At 44.7% G+C, this 22,274-nt stretch overlaps 1 protein-coding gene across 3 annotated transcripts in view; it reads left to right on the top strand.

The window, feature by feature from the left end:
- Positions 1 to 22,274, top strand: part of IGSF9B (immunoglobulin superfamily member 9B) — a 115,120-nt gene that overhangs the window by 51,499 nt on the left and 41,347 nt on the right. For all 3 annotated transcript variants that reach the window (XM_082273647.1, XM_082273648.1, XM_082273649.1), the window contains exons 13-16: positions 7,366 to 7,541; positions 7,632 to 7,858; positions 17,763 to 17,847; positions 18,267 to 18,428. In XM_082273647.1, coding sequence (XP_082129773.1) covers positions 7,366 to 7,541; positions 7,632 to 7,858; positions 17,763 to 17,847; positions 18,267 to 18,428 — 650 coding nt within the window. The remainder of the gene's footprint in view (positions 1 to 7,365; positions 7,542 to 7,631; positions 7,859 to 17,762; positions 17,848 to 18,266; positions 18,429 to 22,274) is intronic.

The following is a 22,274-nucleotide window of genomic DNA, read 5'->3' as shown; positions in this document are numbered from 1 at the left end:
GTCAATCAACGCAGAACTTCTTGTCTAGAAATACCATGAGATTTCATTATTGGCCGATGCCGATATCCCAGGAGTCCTAGGAAATCGCCCAATGATGAAATCGCCTAGGCGGCCGGAACAGGAAGTGCGGAATGCACAGATAAAATAGGGTATTTAGCAATATAAAAAAAAAAAAGAAATGATTGCTATTACATTCTGTTCTGTCTTTCAAGAATAATGGAGAAATGGGTGGAACTGCGCTTTAAAGTGTTACTAAACCCAGGACGCTGCATTTGCTATATCTGGTCTCCCACAGCACACAGAACATGGAAATGCAATTATTTTAGTAAACATAAACTGCTAAATGTGAAACCAGGGTGTAACAAAATAGAAAATAATAATGAACTAGTTTGCGACACTAGCAGCGCTAAAACATCAGATCACATCAATCAAATGTGTCTAAACGTCATGTTTGAAATTGGTTAATCACCACACCTTAAAATGAACACACTTTAAAATGAATGCATAAACAGCTTCCAAATCAAAGTCCTTCAGTGGTCAAAACCTCCTGATGGGTATAACTGTAAGCTTTTCGGCCAAAGTACAGTCCCAAGTACCAGTGCAAAAAGGAAGCGTGGGAGAATATGTGGTTAATCAAAGATGTCCGTGTACCACCACCAGCATGCCGTGATCACCCGTCAGATAGGACACTCACCAGCTCACGGATAAAAACAGGCCTTAAAATACACCGCTGGCTCCTCCTCCGAGACCCTTAGCATCAGCCGTCTGGTTCTTAAAATAAAGCTTATCGCTCAGTTGCCATGTGAAATGTAAGCACAAAAGGGGGACACATAGCGTAATTCTGCTAATCATTTATTAAAAAATCCCCGTTCCCCACAGTCATCTACTTACAAACAAAGCACAGTATAAGGCATAAGCAAATGCATCAGCCAGAGAACGACCGTCCGCATCTGTTACCATTCAAAATCCGGACAGTGCGGCGTAGCGTCCTCCGTTGCTAGGCGACCGCACACTCACGCCCTGACGCGTTTCGTCATCAAAAACTTCCACTGAGGGCGTGAGTGCGCGGCGCGGTCACCTCCTCAAATAATCCCTCATGCGCATGCGCCGTACAACTACTCGGCGAACACATCAGGCGTAACCGGAACTTCCGCCCTTGCAGCGCAGGGATATTCCCTTGGTGTCAGCAGAGGATGTATATACCTCGGAAACCACGTCTGCGGGCCATCTCACTGGCTAACGCCTCCGTAGTGACACCGGAAACTAGCATTTTTTTAAATATAGAGCCGCAGCAAAAAACGGCATAACCAATATGTAGAATTTATTGTATTACAACGACTCACATTCTGGTGCTTAGCTATGCATTGGCCCTATGCCTCTTACAATCAAAGTACATAAAATGGCATGCAATCGCATAGCACTTAGCCCAATTTAAAATTAAAAATGCCATGGAAAAACAAATACTAAAAATGTCTACTTCCACTATTAAACTCAACCATTGACGGTCACAGTTGGTATAGACATTATAATTACTAATTAAAATGTAAAAAATTAAAAAATTACAAGCAATTGGACAATGCCGAAAAATAGATATATCCAATCTGGATATATAAAAAATATATATATATATAAAAACAGCATAAAATATATAAATAAAACCAGACAAAATTCTGGATCACTGAGATATAAAATTTCAAATGTCCAAATAAATGCAGATAATGAATATATAAAACAAGATGACACATACAGAAGTAAAAGGTGATTACAATATTAAAATATTAGATAAAATCAATAATCACTGATAAAACAGTTTATATCGAGAGCAATATTCAGCCCCTTGGGGTGCAGCGAATCTGTCAAAAAAATCCAGTGTCTCCCGCTTGGAGAGTTCCCTCACTCTATTCGAACCTCTCCAAACGGGGTCCACTCTTTCAATACCCCAAAACTTGAGATGAGAAGGGTCTCTATTATGATGTTGCCGGAAGTGGAGAGACACATTGTGGTCTTTGAAGCCCTTACGTATATTTGCGATATGTTCTGAAACTCTTATGGCCAATGTCCGCTTGGTCCTTCCTATGTAGATCAGACCACACGGACACTCCAAGCCATAAACCACATGCGTGCTGTTGCAGGATATAAAATCCTTAATATCAAAGGTTTGGTTATTAGCTGAAGACGTGAAAGAGGTGAAATTTCTCAAATGTGTATAAACTTGCCTACAAGACTTACACCTCCTGCATGCAAAAAAACCAACCGTGTTGTCCCAAAACATCCTAGGTTTTTTTGGGGGATCTAGGATTTTATGCACAATCTGGTCTCCAAATGAAGGGCCACGCCTATATATAAAGGACGGAACTGGAGGTAAAACACCCCCCAACACTTTATCCATACTCAATATCGGCCAGTGTTTTTTAATCACCTCTTCTACTTCCCTAAACTGGGCATTGTACTGTGTGATAAAACTGAACTCGTAGTCATTGTTAGGTTCTCTGACCTGCTCTCTGAGGCAGTCATCTTGTGATAGGCTGCTTATTTCAGCTATAGTCCTGTCAAGCACCTGGGGATCATAACCTTTCTCCACAAATCTACTTTTAATAGTCCGTGCCTGGGTTTCAAAATCCGTATCTAGAGTGCAATTCCTCCTCACTCTAAGCAGCTGGCCTCTCGGGATATTAGCCAACCACCGATGGTGATGTACACTTTGGATGGGGAGATACCCATTACGATCCGTGGGCTTAAAGTAGAGCTTAGTCACCAGCCCACGGTCGACCAGGGATATCTCCACATCCAAAAAATGGATGCTACTCTTACTCCAATTGAAGTCAAGCCTGATGTTGTTATTGTTAACATTCAAATCGGTCACAAAATTGGTCAATGACTCCTCGGAGCCGGCCCAAATGAAAAATAGATCATCGATGTACCGACGATATAAAATCAGTTCGCTGTATTGAGCAGCATGTATAAACCGGTCCTCCCATTCCCCCATAAAGAGGTTGGCGAGGCTAGGGGCAAACTTAGCGCCCATAGCCACGCCTTTCCTCTGTTGGTAAAAGTTCCCATTATACCAAAAATAGTTGTGCGCTAAACAAAAGTCCAGCGCACAACTAAGGAACCTCTTCTGGGGGTCCGGGAGGTCATCTCTGCTACTGAAGGCCCAATTGAATGCCAAAAGTGCGTCCTTATGTTGAATAATGGTATATAAGGACGCCACGTCACCAGTAACTAAAAACACGTCCCCACTATTAGGTATTTCTACATCTTTTAGGGAGATGAGCAAATCCTTCGTGTCGCGTAAATAGGACTTAAGATTGACCACACTGGTTTGGAGAAAATGATCCAAATACTCTCCTAATCTAGAAGATACCGATTGAATACTGTTTACGATGGGCCTTGCCGGAGGGTTCAATTGATCTTTATGAACCTTCGGCAGCGTATATATAGTAGGAATACGACTAAAGCTGGGTAGAAGATATCTCTTCTCTTTTTTTATTCAAAACCAACCGATTGTAACCCATCGTAACCAGATTATTCAAATCTCTTCTATATTCCAGTCGGATCTTTCTCCAAAACCGTGTAAGTCTCTGTCTCTGACAGCATACCTAATAATTGCGTGTGGTAGTAGTCTTTTTTTAAAAGCACTACCCCACCCCCCTTATCAGCTTGTCTAACCACAATATCTTTTCTTTTTTCCAAAGCCTCCAAGCCTTCTTGGATGTGCCTTGGATTTACTGGTTTTTTTTTGGGTGGATGGCATTCAAGTCTCTAATCACTAGGTTCTTGAACACCTCCACATGCTGATTGGATGATTGCTGCGGATTAAATAAGGATTTATTCTTGAGCCCACTATCCACACCTATTGTCACATCGGTAGTGGTAAGTGGGACCCGATTCGCCACACGACTTGGATTTAAAAAATGTTTTTTCAAATTAATCTTACGTATATACCTATGTAGGTCAATATACACGTCAAATTTATTGACTGGTTTTTGTTTGGCACATTTGAGTCCTGCGTTAAGAATATTGATCTCTTTATTAGTTAGAGGTACATCTGCTAAATTATAGATGCCACTCATTCTGTCTCCCTTCTTCTTTTTTTGTTGTCTCTTCCCTGCCCTGCATCCCCTTGCATTGAATCTCCCACAGGGTAATGAGACTCCTGCTGTTGATTCCATCGGGGATCCTGGGCATAATGTGGCTGCGGCAATCCTCCCCCTCTTGGTCGACCCCTCCAAGGTCTGCCTCCTCTCCTCCCACCCCTGCCCCTGCCTCCCCTCCATAATAAAGGGCGAGGTGGGTTGACAGCGGGGGAGTTAGGAGTATTATACTGAGGTAGTCTCTCATAACGATTGTGCATAGGAACAGCATAAGCATAATCCCGTCCATTATCCGCATAAGAGACAGATCCTTCTCTTGGTCTCTGACTTTGGCTAGGACAGGGGTTCTGGTTCTGCTGATAATATGGGTTAGAGTCTTTCGGTCTAGCCCCTTTGTGAGCAGGCTGGCCCTGTTTACCCTCATGTCCATTCCTAGGTATATTAGGGGTTGGAGTTGCCGACTAACTTGGTTGTAATAAAACCGGATGTAACTCAACATTGTTTGGACCTGAATTCTCCTCTGCTCTTGAGTTCTGCCAGAGGTAAATGTGATTCTCCTTAAAATCATCGAGATCCCTATGAAACTTTTTGACCTTTTTTCTTCTGTGTGTCTGTGAGGGAACTCTCCAAGCGGGAGACACACTGGATTTTTTTGACAGATTCGCTGCACCCCAAGGGGCTGAATATTAATCTCGATATAAACTGTTTTATCAGTGATTATTGATTTTATCTAATATTTTAATATTGTAATCACCTTTTACTTCTGTATGTGTCATCTTGTTTTATATATTCATTATCTGCATTTATTTGGACATTTGAAATTTTATATATCTCAGTGATCCAGAATTTTGTCTGGTTTTATTTATATATTTTATGCTGTTTTTATATATATATTTTTTATATATCCAGATTGGATATATCTATTTTTCGGCATTGTCCAATTGCTTGTAATTTTTTAATTTTTTACATTTTAATTAGTAATTATAATGTATATAACAACTGTGACCGTCAATGGTTGAGTTTAATAGTGGAAGTAGACATTTTTAGTATTTGTTTTTCCATGGCATTTTTAATTTTAAATTGGGCTAAGTGCTATGCGATTGCATGCCATTTTATGTACTTTGATTGTAAGAGGCATAGGGCCAATGCATAGCTAAGCACCAGAATGTGAGTCGTTATAATACAATAAATTCTACATATTGGTTATGCCGTTTTTTGCTGCGGCTCTATATTTAAAAAAATGCTAGTTTCCGGTGTCACTACGGAGGCGTTGGCCAGTGAGATGGCCTGCAGACGTGGTTTCCGAGGTATATACATCCTCTGCTGACACCAAGGGAATATCCCTGCGCTGCAAGGGCGGAAGTTCCGGTTACGCCTGATGTGTTCGCCGAGTAGTTGTACGGCGCATGCGCATGAGGGATTATTTGAGGAGGTGACCGCGCCGCGCACTCACGCCCTCAGTGGAAGTCTTTGATGACGAAACGCGTCAGGGCGTGAGTGCGCGGTCGCCTAGCAACGGAGGACGCTACGCCGCACTGTCCGGATTCGGGCCAGCTTGGCGCCAAAGTGGCCGATTTTGAATGGTAACAGATGCGGACGGTCGTTCTCTGGCTGATGCATTCGCTTATGCCTTATACTGTGCTTTGTTTGAAAGTAGATGACTGTGGGGAACGGGGATTTTTTAATAAATGATTAGCAGAATTACGCTATGTGTCCCCCTTTTGTGCTTACATTTCACATGGCAACTGAGCGAAAAGCTTTATATTAAGAACCAGACGGCTGATGCTAAGGGTCTCGGAGGAGGAGCCAGCGGTGTATTTTAAGGCCTGTTTTTATCCGTGAGCTGGTGAGTGTCCTATCTGACGGGTGATCACGGCATGCTGGTGGTGGTACACGGACATCTTTGATTAACCACATATTCTCCCACGCTTCCTTTTTGCACTGGTACTTGGGACTGTACTTTGGCCGAAAAGCTTACAGTTATACCCATCAGGAGGTTTTGACCACTGAAGGACTTTGATTTGGAAGCTGTTTATGCATTCATTTTAAAGTGTGTTCATTTTAAGGTGTGGTGATTAACCAATTTCAAACATGACGTTTAGACACATTTGATTGATGTGATCTGATGTTTTAGCGCTGCTAGTGTCGCAAACTAGTTCATTATTATTTTCTATTTTGTTACACCCTGGTTTCAGATTATTTGTTTATATAGCAGCAGCTTTTACCTTTAGGGTTTTACATGCTTTGCCTGTTCTTATAAGCAGTATTTAGCGCTGGGTGAGTAAGTGATTTTACATTTACCAGTGTGTTAATTTCTTGCTCCTTTTTACATAAACTGCTAAATACCTTTTCTCATCAGCAGTATATAGCAGTGTTGTGAATTATATTTGTGTCCTGCTGAGTACTGGTTAGTTAGTAGAAGGAGTTTTCATTCTGCTCTGACTGTCCCATGAGGCTGCAGGACCCCTGACTTTTTTGTCTTGACAATGTGCTGATTGGCCCTGTGCTAATCACATGCACCCTCCCCCCAAAAAAACAAATTCTCTATCAATACACACCAAACTGAGCATATGCCCCTAAGGCTCTGTTCTATCAGGAGATGGATTGTGTACAGTGGAAGAAGGGGAGGGTCATAGAAGACAGGATCAAACAGCCTTTTTACACAATGCAGAGGATTAACCCTTTAGGTTCCACAGGGAGTATAACAAGCATGCTTTACTGCATATATGAACTGATTTTACTGTTGTGGGTTTAGTAACGCTTTAATTGAACAAGCTAAATTTAGAAGCTGATTGGTTGCTATGAACAGCTGCACCAGATTATGTGTGCACCAGTTTTAGTAAATCATCCTCATTGATTGATGGTATAGAAAGTGTACAATGAGCTATGTTGGACACCATAAAAAAAAAAATCACAGAATATGGCACAGGACAAGAATCTGTTTCACAAGGCAGGCCATTGAGTGTCATTCTGAGATAGGAAAGAAAAGCTTCATGCAGACGACCCTCCTGAATTATCTCCACCCATCCTTCGTACGGTCTGCTCAGAAGGTACATTAGCCTCTTTTCTAGGTTCCATACTATTGGAGGAGAAGACTTTGTACCTCGCACTGCAATGACTGGCTGAGATGTGAAGATACAATTATTTAATTACTTAAAATGGTTTTTCTGACTTTTTTTCCTTTCTGCAAAGCTTTCTTCCTGTGTAAATGGGTCTTGCCTAATTAAATACAATTGGTATTACTATATTTCCATCTTCTGGCTTCCTACAGGATGAAGCGGGCTCAGTTTGGGCCTCATGATTGGGTCTCGAAGCCCGTAGCCAGTGGAGCGTCATTCCTGCTTGTAGAATCTTTGGACTCAGAGACGGAATATCAGTTCAGCGTACTTGCACAAAACAAATTGGGGACCAGCTCGTTCAGTGAAGTGGTCACGGTACGGACTTTAGGTGAGGCACAGAGACTTCTTTATGGAGTGAATGCTGATCTAAAGCTGTCATAAGGTATCCATCCTTTTAATAATGTCTCATTCCTGACAGCCTTCCCTCTCACAACTCCGGAGCCTCTCCTGGTTTTGACCTCACCCCGCTGCCTAATAGCCAATCGGACCCAGCAAGGTGTGCTGCTCTCTTGGCTTCCCCCAGCCAATCACAGCTTTCCTCTCGATCGTTACATCATGGAGTTTCGCTTAGCGGAGAGATGGGAAATTCTCGATGACTCGATAGCTGGAACTGAGACCGAAATCTTAGCAAAAGAACTTTCCCAGGTAGGTGAAAGGTGTGTGGGACTTGAGTCATAATCTTCTGCTCTGTGAAATAATTTGTTTGCACTTGTGAGGACTTCTCATATTTCCTCGCCTGACTATCATACCTTTTTTAAAGAAATGTCTACATGTTAAAGGATACATCACTGTTTAGTGGATAATCGGGAATTGAATGCCCTGATCATTCCTTTTATCACTTAGAGACTCAATTGATGCAACCCTGCTGCAGGCATTTACTTAGGGATCCTAAGATCATTACTGAACTTATATGTTATGGGGGTATTACCAGGCGTAGTAGTACTGTCCAAAGTGAATGGGCACACAAACAAGAAGAATGTCAGCATGATCTCAAAATTCATAAGAAGGGGATTCAGCCCAACAGCAACTAATTTATCTCTTTTACAAGTCTTGACGCTAAACCACATAAATCGTGCCTGAAAAACACTATTCAGTGATTTGTTTTTTCCACCTCGTGAGAAAATGCATGTTAAAATTTATTGTACACGGTCTCTGTCCTGAGATTTCCCATATTACCCATATTACTGGTCCCTGTCCTGAGATTTCCCATATGACGGGTCCCTAACCTGAGATTTCCAATATGACGGGTCCCTAACCTGAGATTTCCCATATTACTGGTCCCTGTCCTGAGATTTCCCATATTACGGGTCCCTGTCCTGAGATTTCCCATATTACTGGTCCCTGTCCTGAGATTTCCCATATTACGGGTTCCTGTCCTGAGTAGAGTTGAGCGGACACCTGGATGTCCATGTTCGGCGGGTTCGGCCGAACTTTAAAAAAAAGTCCGGATCCGTGTCCCGGACTTTTGCCGAACTTTTCCCGGACACCGAACCCCATTTAAGTCAATGGGGACCCGAACTTTCAGGCACTAAAATGGCTCTAAAACACCAATGGAAAGGGCTAGAGTGCTGCAAATGGCAGCAAAACGTAGTTAAGAGCATGGCAAGTGCTCTGCAAACAAATGTGGATAGGGAAATAACTTAAAACAACAAAAAAAAAAAACAGAAACCTAAAACAATGTTCTTCATCTCTGAAGGACGAGGCCCATAAGGAGTAGGAGGGAGGTTGAGGTGGTGGTGGATGTGGCGGTCTCATAGGCGTGCGCACAGGGTGTGCCGGATGTGCCTGGGCACACCCTAATCACCTAGGGCACATAGCATTATCGCTCTGTTTGCCAGTGAGGAGATGGGAAAGATCTCCCTCGGACCTGCTCTGCTCTATTTCACTTTGCCAGCAGGGAGAGTAATGTATCGGGGCCATTTACATGTAGGCAAACACATGCATGTGTATTTAACCACTTTAGCCCCAGCCCTATTTCGGACACTTTTTGTTCACAAGTTAAAACCAGTATTTTTTCCTAGAAAACTACTTAGAACCCCCAAACATTATATATATTTTTTTAGCAAAGACTCTGGAGAATAAAATGTCGGTCATTGCAAAATTTTCTTTAAAACGCCATTTTTTTGGAAAAAATTTGAAAAATCACATTTCACTGCATTTAAAAAATACTAAACAGTAAAGTTAGCCCATTTTTTTTGTATATTGTGAAAGATGATGTCACGCCGAGTAAATAGATACCAAACATGTTACGGTTTAAAATTGCGCCCCCCCGTGGGATGGCGACAAACTACGGTCAATAGAGATCTCAATCTGCGACGCTTTAAATTTATTTAACGGTTACCAGTTTAGAGTTAGAGTGTAGCTCTTTTTTTTTAATTATTGCCCACGCTCTGGCGATCGCGGCGATACCTCACATGTGTGGTTTGAACAGCGATTTCATTTGCGGCTCGACTTGCGTATACGTTTTTTTTTGTGCGCGAGCTAACGGTGACGGGGACGGCTAAATTTTTTTTTTTTTTTTTTTTTTTCCTATTTATTTTTTCTTTTTTTTTAAACTTTATTACAGGTTTTTTTAAAAAAAAAAAAAATCTGATCACTTTTATTGCTGTCACAAGCAATGTAAACATCCCTGGTGACAGCAATATGTCGTGACAGGTACTCTTTATGGAGGGATCGAGGGTCTAAAAGACCCTAGACCCCTCCACTACACTTCCCTGTATGCAAAACGCCGAAAACGGCATTTTTGCATACAGCCGTTTTTCAAATCTGCCGCCTTTTGCAGCACAGTAACCCGGACGTGACGTCATGGACGCCGCCTCCGGGTTACGTCATCGGAGACCCGATCGATGCCGTTTCCGGCATTCATCGGGACTCCATCCAGCCGGCGGACGTGCCGGCTGGGTGCTCGGGGCTCCCGGTGGGACGGTAGCCCCGAGCAAAGCCGCGGAAGGCGGCGGGAGGGGGGGGACGTCCCCTCCCGCCCCCCCGGGTAACGATCGAGCGGCTCCCGAGCCGCATCGATCGTTACCGACGGAAAGCCGACCGTCGGCTTCAAACAACGGTACCGGGATGATGCCTCTAGCTAGAGGCATCATCCCGGTATAACCCCGCAAAGTCTGATGACGTAGAGGTTACGTGACTGGTACTAAAGTGGTTAAACTTTGGGATGCACACCCTAATGCAATAGGCTGCGCACACCTATGGGCGGTGTAGGTGGAAGCGGCGGTGGAGGAGGACCAGGGCCGGATTAAGAGCATCATGGGCTTGGTGCTGAGGATTTTGAAGGGCCTTAAGGGCCGTGCCTTGGCATGCACCCAGAGGAGGAAGGGTGCAGCCATGCATGCCTAATTCAACATGGGATGCTGTCTCTGAAGCCCATAAACACATCCATGCATCGGCAACTGTCCCTCCTTGTTCGGCCTTCGTGCTGTGTGGGGAGGTTCTGAGGGAGCTGCCTGGGGAAGCGAGCATAGAAGCCAGACTTCTGTGTTTACAAGTGACAGGAGAGCGGTAACAGTGAATATGGCCAACCCGAGGCCTATATAAAGGTAGGGGCCTGGAGCTGCAGCTCCAATAGCCCCTACGTTAATCTGGCCCTGAGGAGGACGAGGTAGCCAACACTGCTTCTTTTCAGAAATTTTAAATGAGGGTACACCCCAAAAGAGTGAGAGAGAGCAAAAATAGAACAATGGCTGGGTAAGGTCAGTATCCATCGCTATTCTGCACAAGGTACGGAAAAGTCCCGTGGGATCCATGCCTGGTTCATTTTAATGAACGTGAGCTTGTCCACATTGTCTCTGGACAGGCGGCTGCGCTTGTCTGTGATAACGCCCCCAGCCGTGCTAAATACCCGTTCAGATAATACACTGGCTGCAGTGTACGCCAGCACCTCCAAGGCGTAAAGGCAAGCTCAGGCCATGTGCCCAACTTGGAGACCCAGAAGTTGAAGGGGGCAGACCCCTCATTCAGTACGTCTAGGCGTGTGCACACATACTGCTCCACCATGTTCGTGAAATGCTGCCTCCTGCTAAGACGTTCCATATGAGCTGCTGGTGCTGCTGTTTGTTGTGGTGTGCTGACAAAGCTTTTCCACATTTCGGCCATGCTAACCCTGCCTTCTGAGGTGCTGGCGGTGCCCTGGTTGCGTTGGCGACCTCTTCCTCCTCCTCCTCTGCCTTGTGCTTCCACTGTGGCCCCGCTGTCAGGTGGGAATCCAAGCAGCATCGCGTCTACCAGCGTGCGCTTGTACTCGCGCATCTTGCGATCGCGCTCCAGTGAGTGAATTAAGGACGGTACGTTGTCCTTGTAACGGGGATCCATCAGCGTGGCCACCCAGTAATCAGCACAAGTTAGAATGTGGGCAACTCGGCGGTCGTTGTGGAGACACTGCAGCATGTAATCGCTCATGTGTGCCAGGCTGCCCAGAGGCAACGAAAGGCTGTCCTCTGTGGGAGGTGTATCGTCCGTGTCCTCTGTATCCCCCCAGCCACGCACCAGTGATGGCCATGAGCTGGCCTGGGTGCCACCCTGCTGTGAACATGGTTCCAGCTCCTCCTCCTCATCCTCCTCATCCTCCAGAACTGTGCCCCTGCTGGACAATTGTGTCCCTGGCGTTTGTGTGTGCAGGAACCCACCCTCGGAGCCCCTTGTGAATGACTGCCCTGAAAGCCTTGGAAATGTTACCTCTTCATCCTCCTCCTCCTCCTCATCCTGTGCCACATCCTCTTCCATCATCGCCCGAATTGTTTTTTCAAGGAGGCATAGAAGTGGGATAGTTAAGCTGACAACGGCGTCATCGGCACTGGCCATGTTGGTGGAGTACTCAAAACAGCGCAAAAAGGCACACAGGTCTCGCATGGAGGCCCAGTTATTGGTGGTGAAGTGGTGCTGTTCCGCAGAGCGACTCACACGTTCGTGCTGCAGCTGAAACTCCACTATGGCCTGCTTCTGCTCGCACAGTCTTTCCAGCATGTGCAAGGTGGAGTTCCACCTTGTGGGCACGTCACATATGAGGCGGTGAGCGGGAAGGCCGAAGTTACGCTGCAGCGCTGACAGGCGAGCAGCAGCAGGGTGAGAACGCCGAAAGTGCGCACAGACAGCCCGCACTTTCTGCAGCAGCTCTGACATATCGGGGTAGTTTTTAAGGAACCTCTGCACCACCAAATTCAGCACATGTGCCAGGCAAGGGATGTGCGTCAAACCGGCTAGGCCCAGAGCTGCTATGAGATTTCGCCCGTTATCGCACACCACCAGGCCGGGCTTGAGGCTCGCTGGCAGCAACCACTCATTTGTCTGCTGTTCCATGCTCCTCCACAACTCCTGCGCAGTGTGTGATTTTTCCCCCAAACAGGCAAGTTTTAAAACTGCCTGCTGTCGTTTACCCCTAGCCATGCTGAAGTTGGTGGTGAAGGTGTTACGCTGTCCGGATGAGGAGGCGGTAGAGGATGAGGAAGCGGAGTAGGAGGAGTTAGGAACAGGAGGCAAACTGAAGCGCCCTGCAATCCTCAGTGGTGGAAGGACATGCGCCAAATTGCTATCCGCCTCAGGCCCATCCGCCACTGCATTTACCCAGTGTGCCGTTAGGGAGATATAACGCCCCTGACCGTGCTTACTGGTCCACGTATCGGTAGTTAGGTGGACCTTGCCACAGATGGCGTTGCGCAGTGCACACCTGATTTTTTCCCCCACTTGGTTGTGCAGGGAAGGGATGGCTTGCCTGGAAAAGTAGTGGCGGCTGGGCACGACGTACTGTGGGACAGCCACCGACATAAGGTTTTTAAAACGGTGCGTCTCCACCAGACGGAATGACAGCATTTCAAAGGCCAAGAATTTTGAAATGCTGGCATTCAGAGCCAGGGATCGCGGGTGGGTAGGGGGGTACTTCCTCTTCCTCTCAAGTGTTTGGGAGATGGAAAGCTGAACGCTTCCACGGGACATTGTGGAGATGGTTGGTGACCCAGGTGGTGGTGTTGCTGACAGATCGTCTGTTTGTGGGGTGGCAGGTGCCGGTATCACTACAGATGTGGCTGGAGCGGCCGAGACTGCAGCAGAAGAGGAAGCAGGATGAGCCAGAGACTTTTCTTGGTTTTGAAGGTGTCTACTCCACTGCAGCTCGTGCTTTGCACTTAGATGCCTGATCATGCAGGTTGTGCTCAGGTTGAGAAGGTTTATGCCTCGCTTCAGGCTCTGATTGCACAGGGTGCAAACCACTCGTGTCCTGTCATCAGCACATTTTCTAAAGAACTCCTTTGAGCTTACTTTGGTGCGCTCGTTCCCTTGCTGCGTTGGGCAGTAGCAGGCGTAGTGTCTAGGGCACGGCCGCTCCGCTTCTGCACCCTGCTCCCTCTTCTGCTGTGCTGGTGGCTCTGTGCGACCACCGCCTCTTCCTCCAAACCACTCAGGTCACCTGCATGACGTTCATTCCATGTGGGGTCGAGGACCTCATCGTCCTCCACATCATCTTCCACCCAGTCTTCACCCCTGCCCTCCTTGTCGGTCTCCACAATTCTGAACGCCGCAGCAGTTGGCACCTGCGTTTCGTCATCATCGGAGACGTGCTGCGATGGTCCTTGCATGTACTCATCTTGAGAAATAAGTGGTTGGGCATCGCTGCACTCAATCTCTTCCACTTCAGGGGCAGGGCTAGGTGGATGGCCCTGGGAAACCCTGCTGACAGAGTCATCAAAAAGAAGAAGAGACTGCTGTATGGCTTGGGGCTCAGACTGCTTGCCTGATTTCCAAGGGGGTGAGGTGAAAGACGGTTGGACATTGGCTGCAGGTGCCAACTCTGACCTTTCTGCAGTAGACTGGGTGGGAGACAATGTGAAGGAACTGAAAGCACTGTCAGCAACCCAATCTACTATCGCCTGTACTTCTAAAGGCCTCATCAAGTCTAGAGGCGCATTATGCCCTACCAAATACTGCTGCAGGTTCTGTCGCCTACTCACACTTGAGGAAGGTGTTTCACTTGTGCGTGTAGCTGGCACAGATCGACCACGTCCTCTCCTTGCAACAGGAGCTCTACCAGCAGCACCACGACCCAGGCCACGGCCCCTATTTGACGGTCTCCTCATATTTCTGTAATTTATGATCTTGCCCTAGAAAGGTGTTTATTGAATAGCGGAACAAAACAACAGTATCGCACGGGTGTATCTGACAGTCAAATATGCAAACTATGCCACAATTTAATGTTTTTTACCCCAAAAGGGTGTATATTGAATAGCGGAATAGGAAAAAGGATAAAAAAACGGTGTATCTCACACGTACAAACACAGACTAGGCCCCGATTAGAATTTTTTGTACCCTAAAGGGAGGATGAGGAAGAGGAGTAGGAGGAGTTGGGAACAGGAGGCAAACTGAAGCGCCCTGCAATCCTTGGCGGTGGAAGGAGATGCGCCAAACAAATTTAAAAGGTGTATCTCACACGTACCGATACAGACTATGCCGTAATTTAATTTTCTTACACTCCAAAAGGGTGTATATTGAATAGCGGAATAGGAAAAATGTTATAATACGGTGTATCTCACACGTACAAACACAGACTAGGCCCCGATTACAATTTTTTGTACCCTAAAGGGAGGATGAGGAAGAGGAGTAGGAGGAGTTGGGAACAGGAGGCAAACTGAAGCGCCCTGCAATCCTTGGCGGTGGAAGGAGATGCGCCAAACAAATTTAAAAGGTGTATCTCACACGTACCGATACAGACTATGCCGTAATTTAATTTTCTTACATTCCAAAAGGGTGTATATTGAATAGCGGAATAGGAAAAATGTTATAATACGGTGTATCTCACACGTACAAACACAGACTAGGCCCCGATTACAATTTTTTGTACCCTAAAGGCAGGATGAGGAAGAGGAGTAGGAGGAGTTGGGAACAGGAGGCAAACTGAAGCGCCCTGCAATCCTCGGCGGTAGAAGGAGATGCGCCAAACAAATTTAAAAAGGTGTATCTCACATGTAGCGATACAGACTATCCCGCAGTTTAATTTTTTACACTCAAACAGGATGTATATTGAATAGCGGAATAGGACAAATTTTACAAAACGGTGTATCTCACACGTACAAACACAATCTAGGCCCCAATTACAATTTTTTGTACCCTAAAGGCAGGATGAGGAGTAGGAGGAGTTCGGAACAGGCAGGAGGCAGACTGAAGCACCCTCAAATCCTCGTCAGTATGAGATGCGCCCCAAAATTTGGAAAGGTGTATCTCACACGTACCGACACAGACTATCCCGCAATTTAATTGTTTATACCCAAAGGTTTTGATTAAATAGCGGAATAGAAAATATGATCAAAAAAAGTGTATGTATCTCACACGTACAGAACCACACTAGGCCCCAATTACTATTGTTTGTACCCCTAAAGGCAGGATGAGGAGTAGGAGGAGTTTGGAACAGGCAGCACCCTCAAATCTTCAGAAGTATGAGATGAACCCCAAAAACTTTGAAAGTTGTATCTCACACATACCAACACAGACTATCCCACAATTTAATTGTTTATACCCAAAGGTTTTTATTGAATAGCGGAATAGAAAATATGATCAAAAAAAGTGTATGTATCTCACACGTACAGAACCAGACTAGGCCCCAATTACTATTGTTTGTACCCCTAAAGGCAGGATGAGGAGTAGGAGGAGTTTGGAACAGGCAGCACCCTCAAATCTTCAGAAGTATGAGATGAACCCCAAAAACTTGGAAAGGTGGATCTCACACGTACCAACACAGACTATCCCTCAATTTAATTGATCCCCAAAGGTTTTTATTGAATAGTGGAATAGAAAATATGATCAAAAAAAGTGTATGTATCTCACACGTACAAAACCACACTAGGCCCCAATTACTATTGTTTGTACCCCTAAAAGGCTGGATGAGGAGTAGGAGTTTGGAACAGGCAGCACCCTCAAATCTTCAGAAGTATGAGATGAACCCCAAAAACTTGGAAAGGTGGATCTCACACGTACCAACACAGACTATCCCGCAATTTAACTGTTCCCCAAAGGTTTTTATTGAATAGCGGAATGGAAAATATGATTAAAAAAAGTGTATGTATCTCACACGTACAAAACCACACTAGGCCCCAATTACTATTGTTTGTACCCCTAAAAGGCTGGATGAGGAGTAGGAGGAGTTTGGAACAGGCAGCACCCTCAAATCTTCAGAAGTATGAGATGAACCCCAAAAACCCCAAATATCATTCAGCTCTGCTGCAGGCCACAATTTAATTTTTTTTAACCCAAGGCTGTATATTGAATAGTGGAATAGAAAAAAGTGTATGATTTTTGAAACCACTCAATAATAGCACATGTGAACTGAACACAGCAGTGTATGATCAGTCAGCACAGCACAGCTGAAGGAAAAACGCTGCACACAGTGACTGATAGAAAAATACTTTTCTCCCTCCTCCTCAGTGGGCAAAAAAAATTGTGTTCACTGCACCCCACACACAGCAAAATCGATGTGGACCACTGACACCTGCCTATCTCCAGCCTCTCCCTAAATGGATTGATAAGATCGTAGATCGGTCACTGAAAACCCCTCCCACACAGCAAAATCGATCGTAGAAAACTGACCCTAAAAATCAGCAGCAGCCTCTCCCTAAAAGGATTGATAAGATCGTAGATCTGTCACTGAAAACCCCTCCCACACAGCAAAATCGATCGTAGAAAACTGACCCTAAAAATCAGCAGCAGCCTCGCCCTAAAATGCCTACAACTCGCCCTGCCTAACACACTCCGACCTGTCCCTCAATTCTATGCGGACACAAATGAGTTTTGCCTGCCTGTCTGTCCCTAATCAGCAGCCAGCACGTATGTGTGCTCTGTCCCTGAACTAGTACACAGCAGAATGACGCCGCACGGCGCTGGCTGGAACTTATAAAGACTTGGTCACATGCTTCAGATGGCCAATCACAGCTACTAATACATTTGTAGGCATGGCTGGGGTGGCTTAAGGCACACCAGTTAAACACTTGTTGATTGGCTGTTGAAAGCCCGCCATGAAAAGCGCGCCAATGCATGCAAAACCCAGAAATAAAACGACCGAACACGGATTTTTACCCGAATATACAGTAAAGTTTTCAGGTCCGTGTTCGGGTAACAAAAAACCAATTATTCGGTAAGAACACGAATAATACAGTCCGTGTCAACCCTAGTCCTGAGATTTCCCATTTTTACGGGTCCCTAACCTGAGATTTCCCATATTATGGGTCCCTAACCTGAGATTTCCCATATTACGGGTCCCTGTCCTGAGATTTCCCATATTACGGGTCCCGAACCTGGGATTTCCCATATTATGGGTCCCTAACCTGAGATTTCCCATATTACGGGTCCCGAACCTGGGATTTCCCATATTACAGGTCCTTACCCTGAGATTTCCCATATTACAGGTGATTTCATGCATTATAGGTGCCTTCCCTGGTATTTCTCACATTCTCCTTTAACCTGAAGTTTTTTTCCATTAGATTTTCTACATTATGGGGTTATATTTCCCATGTTGGAGGTGCTTGTTCAACAGTAGCATGTCTTGCAGTGTCTTGTTTTGTTGCAGGAGACATGGTATGAGTTCCGGGTTCTGGCCATGATGCAGGATCTCATCAGCGAGCCCAGTAACATTGCCGGATTGTCCAGCACAGGTTAGAGTCGTCAGATTCTTATATTACAGTATATATCGTTCTGGTTGCTGTGATGTGTGCCAGGATTGTGTCTGCACAGTGCCTGTTGAGTGTATATAAAACTCAGCTGTGCAAGGTAATCTGTGCCAGTCAGAGATTTTACTCGCATGCTTTACTGTGTGTCTTCTATTAGAGCGCCCTCTGCTGGCTCTTCCCAACCACATCACATTATGTCAGCTTTTGCATTGCACACAAAAACATCCAATATTAATAATATACTTCTGAGAATATAGATCTATAGATTTGACCTGTAGAAGTATGAATATTTGTTATTAGTAAACAGCTGAGCATCAACCAATGTGGGACAGTACATAAATATCTCATTGGTTGTTATAGTTTTGATTGATTTTAGTAATTGATGTTCGTATTTCTTTTTGCAGATGTCTTCCCCTCTCCAGAACTTAGTGATGAAGGTTTTGCTCGCCCTGTTCTTGCTGGAATTGTCGCCACAATCTGTTTTTTGGCCGCAGCCGTTCTGTTCAGCACCCTAGCAGCATGTGTGGTCAATAGGCAGCGAAAACGCAAGTTGAAAAGAAAAAAAGGTGAAAGCGGAGCTCATGTTGGATTTTCTTCTCTTGGGTATTCAATGCACACAGAGCAGGAAAACTATTAATTTATTTCCAATCTCAAAACAGCTGCCTGTCCCATATTCAGTCTACACACAGGAAACCTTCTCACAATCCTAGCACATGATCTGATGAAACCTAGGGAGAGATTTACTAAAACTGGTGCACACAGAATCTGGTGCAGCTGTGCATTGTAACCAATCAGCTTCTAACTTCAGCTTGTTCAATTAAGCTTTCACAATAAAACCTAGAAGCTGAATGGTTACCATGTACAACTGCACCAGATTCAGTGTGCACCAGTTTTAGTAAATCTCCCCAACAGTGATACTGGTCTAATACATGAATCGTGTGTATTTACCCAAAATGTTAAAAAAATTTACATTTTTACATTTTTTGAGAATGTCTAAAAAAATGTGAAAAATATTGTTATTTTTTCAAAATTGTCGCTATTTTTTTGTTTATAGTGCAAAAAATAAAAATTGCACAGGTGATCAAATACCACCAAAAGAAAGCTCTGATTGTGGGAAAAAAAGGACGTCAATTTAGTTTGGGTACAGCGTCGCACGGCGGCGCAATTGTCTGTTAAAGTAACGCAGTGCCGAATCGCAAAATAGGGCCTGGTCTTTGAGCAGCCAAATCTTCCAGGGCTAAAGTGGTTAAAGCGCAAAAAATAAAAATCACACAGGCAATCAAATATCACCAAAAGAAAGCTCTGTTTATGGGGAAAAAAAAGGACATAAATTTAGTTTTGGTACAGTGTCGCACGACCGTGCAATTGTCCATTAAAATAACACAGTGCGAATCGCAAAATAGGGCCAGATCAGAAAGGGGGCAAACCCTTCCAGGGCTAAAGTGATTAAAGTCTACACATGTTGCGCTTCCATTGTGGTGTTAAAAAATCTTGCTTGCTGCATATTTGGTTAGGTAAAGAAAAACAAGTGCACCAAAAATGCACTTCCCTATTAAAATGCATTGAAAACGCAGCAAGAACTCATCAATAACGCACCCGTGTTACGTTTTTGATGCGGTTTTTGAGTCACATAACCTATTAAAAACAATCCATAAGTAAAATTGGCGCAAAATCAAGTGTGTTATCTGCGCCATTATCACCACCTTTTTTTCTCACCAGCAAAAAGCAGATAAAAACCATTTTGCGATTACGGTCTGGGGGTTTCCTGGCCATGGACCCAAATTGTTGTTTTGTTCACCATGTCATTTAGTTATCACTTTTGCTTTATGGCAAAGTGCTCCATCATTCTGGAAAAGGCATTGTTCCTCACCAAACTGTTCTTGGATGGTTGGGAGAAGTTGCTCCTGGAGAAGGTTTTTGTATCATTCTTTATTCATGGCTATGTACTTAGGTAAAATTTTGAGTGAGCCCACCACTCCCTTGGCTGAGAAGCAACCCCACACATGAATGGTCTCAGGATCCTTTACTGTTGGCATGACACAGGAATGATGGTAGCGCTCACCTTTTCTTCTCCAGACAAGGTTTTTTCTGGCTGTCTCAAATAATCAGAAAAGGGATTCATCAGAGAAAATGACTTTACTCCAGTCCTCAGCTGTCCTGTACCTTTTGCAGAATTGATATCAGTCTGTCCTGAAAAGAAGTGGCTTCTTTGCTGTTCGTCTTGACACCAGGCCATCCTCCAAAAGCCTTTCCCTCACTGTGCTTGCAGATGCACTCACACCTGCCTGCTGCCATTCTTCAGCAAGCTCTGCACTGGTGGTGCCCCGATCCCGCAGCTGAATCAACTGTAGGAGACAGTCCTGGCGCTTGCTGGATTTTGGTGCCCTGAAGCCTTCTTCACAAATGCAGTGGGGATGTATTTTATGGGATTAAGTTCATTTTCATGGCAAAGAGGGACTTTTGAATTGCAATTCAGCTGATCAGTCTTCACACCATTCTGGAGTATATGCAAATTGCCATCAAAAACTGAAGCCGCAGACTTTGTGAAAATTATTATTTGTGTCATTCTCAAAACTTTTGGCCACGGCTGTAAGTCGACCCAAAAAAAGATGTTCACTCCTGCAAAAATCATTGACAAACTCTATCCAGTGGAAAAAAAAGTTTACTAATCAGTAAAGTGTTCTGTTAGTTGATCATACAGTCTCCATCTTAAACAAAAATCTGACTGTACCAATTGAAGATCTTATTTTAAATATTTTGCAGATGGGAAGTTTGAGACACTCTCTTAACCCTTTCTCTGCCAGAACAGTTTTTGTGTGTGTGTGTGTGTGTGTGTGTGGGGGGGGGGGGGGGGTCCACATGTTTAAATTAAAATTTTATCCCTGAAGATTGTATAAAACCTTCCAATATATTTTCTAAAAGTGCGGTAGTTCCAATTTTTTATGTTACGCAATATTAGCGCAAAAGTCTTTCAGTAAAAAATACACTAAAGTTAATTTTAAACATCAAGGAGATAGGAGCGCAGGATCCTCATTAGTATGATAGTATACATTTATTGAAAGAAAAAAAAAAATAGCACACTTACAGTTAAAATACTTGAAAATCCGCATGGGTGGTAGGAATCACCAAGACAAATATACAAAGCAAGGCTGTGTGCAGGAATGACCGCTCCAGATCCTCTGGGAGGCATCACATGGACCCAATCTGACAGCTGTCAAAAGTTCAGCTAACTGGACTAGGGAAATGAACAACCAACATGATCCTGTATTTCAGGACCATGCCTTAAGTAAGCACCTTAAGCAGTTGCCTTCTGCTCTTTTGTGCGGATGCCCCAAGTAAGGAAACACCATTACTAGAGTGGCCCAAATCTCCATTCACATGTGCAGATTCTTGTGTCTCAATGTGGGCCAGCTGAAGCTGCTTGCAAAAGATGCTTCATATGTGTGTCTTTTGAAGTAGAATGTCTTTTTGTTGAGGCACTTGAAAAATGAATTATTGATCTCACAGGAAGGAAGGTTCTACTTCATTGGAGTATTCAAAAACCCACCTCTTCGAAACTCTCTACTCAGGCTTCAGTGTCGAAATCTAAGTTCAGCCCTTTCTTTCGTGTGTAAGCCTTGGGCCACAAAACACACTGAGTCTTCCCCAAAGCCCTCTTCCCAATTAAGGGGCACCCTCTCTCTTGAGTAGGGGGACATCTGTTACAGTTTGCCTCTCTGGGTCCCAGACATGTGGGTTCAATCTGTGGTTTTAAAGGGGTACAAAATAGACTTAAAGTTCTACTTCCTCACCGCTTTCTTCTCTTAAATCAACCAAAATTGGCCTAAGGAAAGTCAGATTTGCAGAATGCCCTGGACCATCTCCTGTCCCAGGGAGTAGTTATGCCAGTGTCCCCACAAGACCGGTTAAAAGGATTCTATTTAAACCTGTTCACTGAACCAAAGCCCACCAGAGTATTCATCCTATGCTGTACCTAAAATCCCTTAAAAAATCCCTGTAAATTCCAAAATTTTGCATGGCATCTAAAAGGTTGGGTATTGTCTCTCTGAGACAAGGTGAATAACAGGCATTTCACAGAGACATCCAACAATGAGATTCTCCATGAGAGTTCTAGGCTTCGAGGCTGTGCCATGTGCTCATTCTCCTGACCTACCCAGGCTGCTGTCCAGCCAAGCAAGGAATTCCCTAGCTTGGCAGATGTCCAGCCCAGCCTTGACAATAGGGAAGTTTTTCTTCCCATAACACTGGAAAGGGATAACAGCAGATGCCAGCCTTTCAGGCTGGGGAGAAGTGTTCCATTTCACCATGGTCCAGGGAACATGCTCATTGGTGGAGGCCAAGCTACCCATCAACATCCTGAAGAGCAGAGCAAAAAAGGATGGCCCTGCAACGCTGGACCCCCTTACTGCAAG

This window comes from Pelophylax lessonae (genome assembly GCF_965119305.1).
Source record: "Pelophylax lessonae genome assembly, chromosome: 12".
Taxonomy (NCBI): domain Eukaryota; kingdom Metazoa; phylum Chordata; class Amphibia; order Anura; family Ranidae; genus Pelophylax; species Pelophylax lessonae.
The sequence above is the reverse complement of the archived record's forward strand: the minus strand, read 5'-3'. Positions and strand labels throughout refer to the sequence as shown.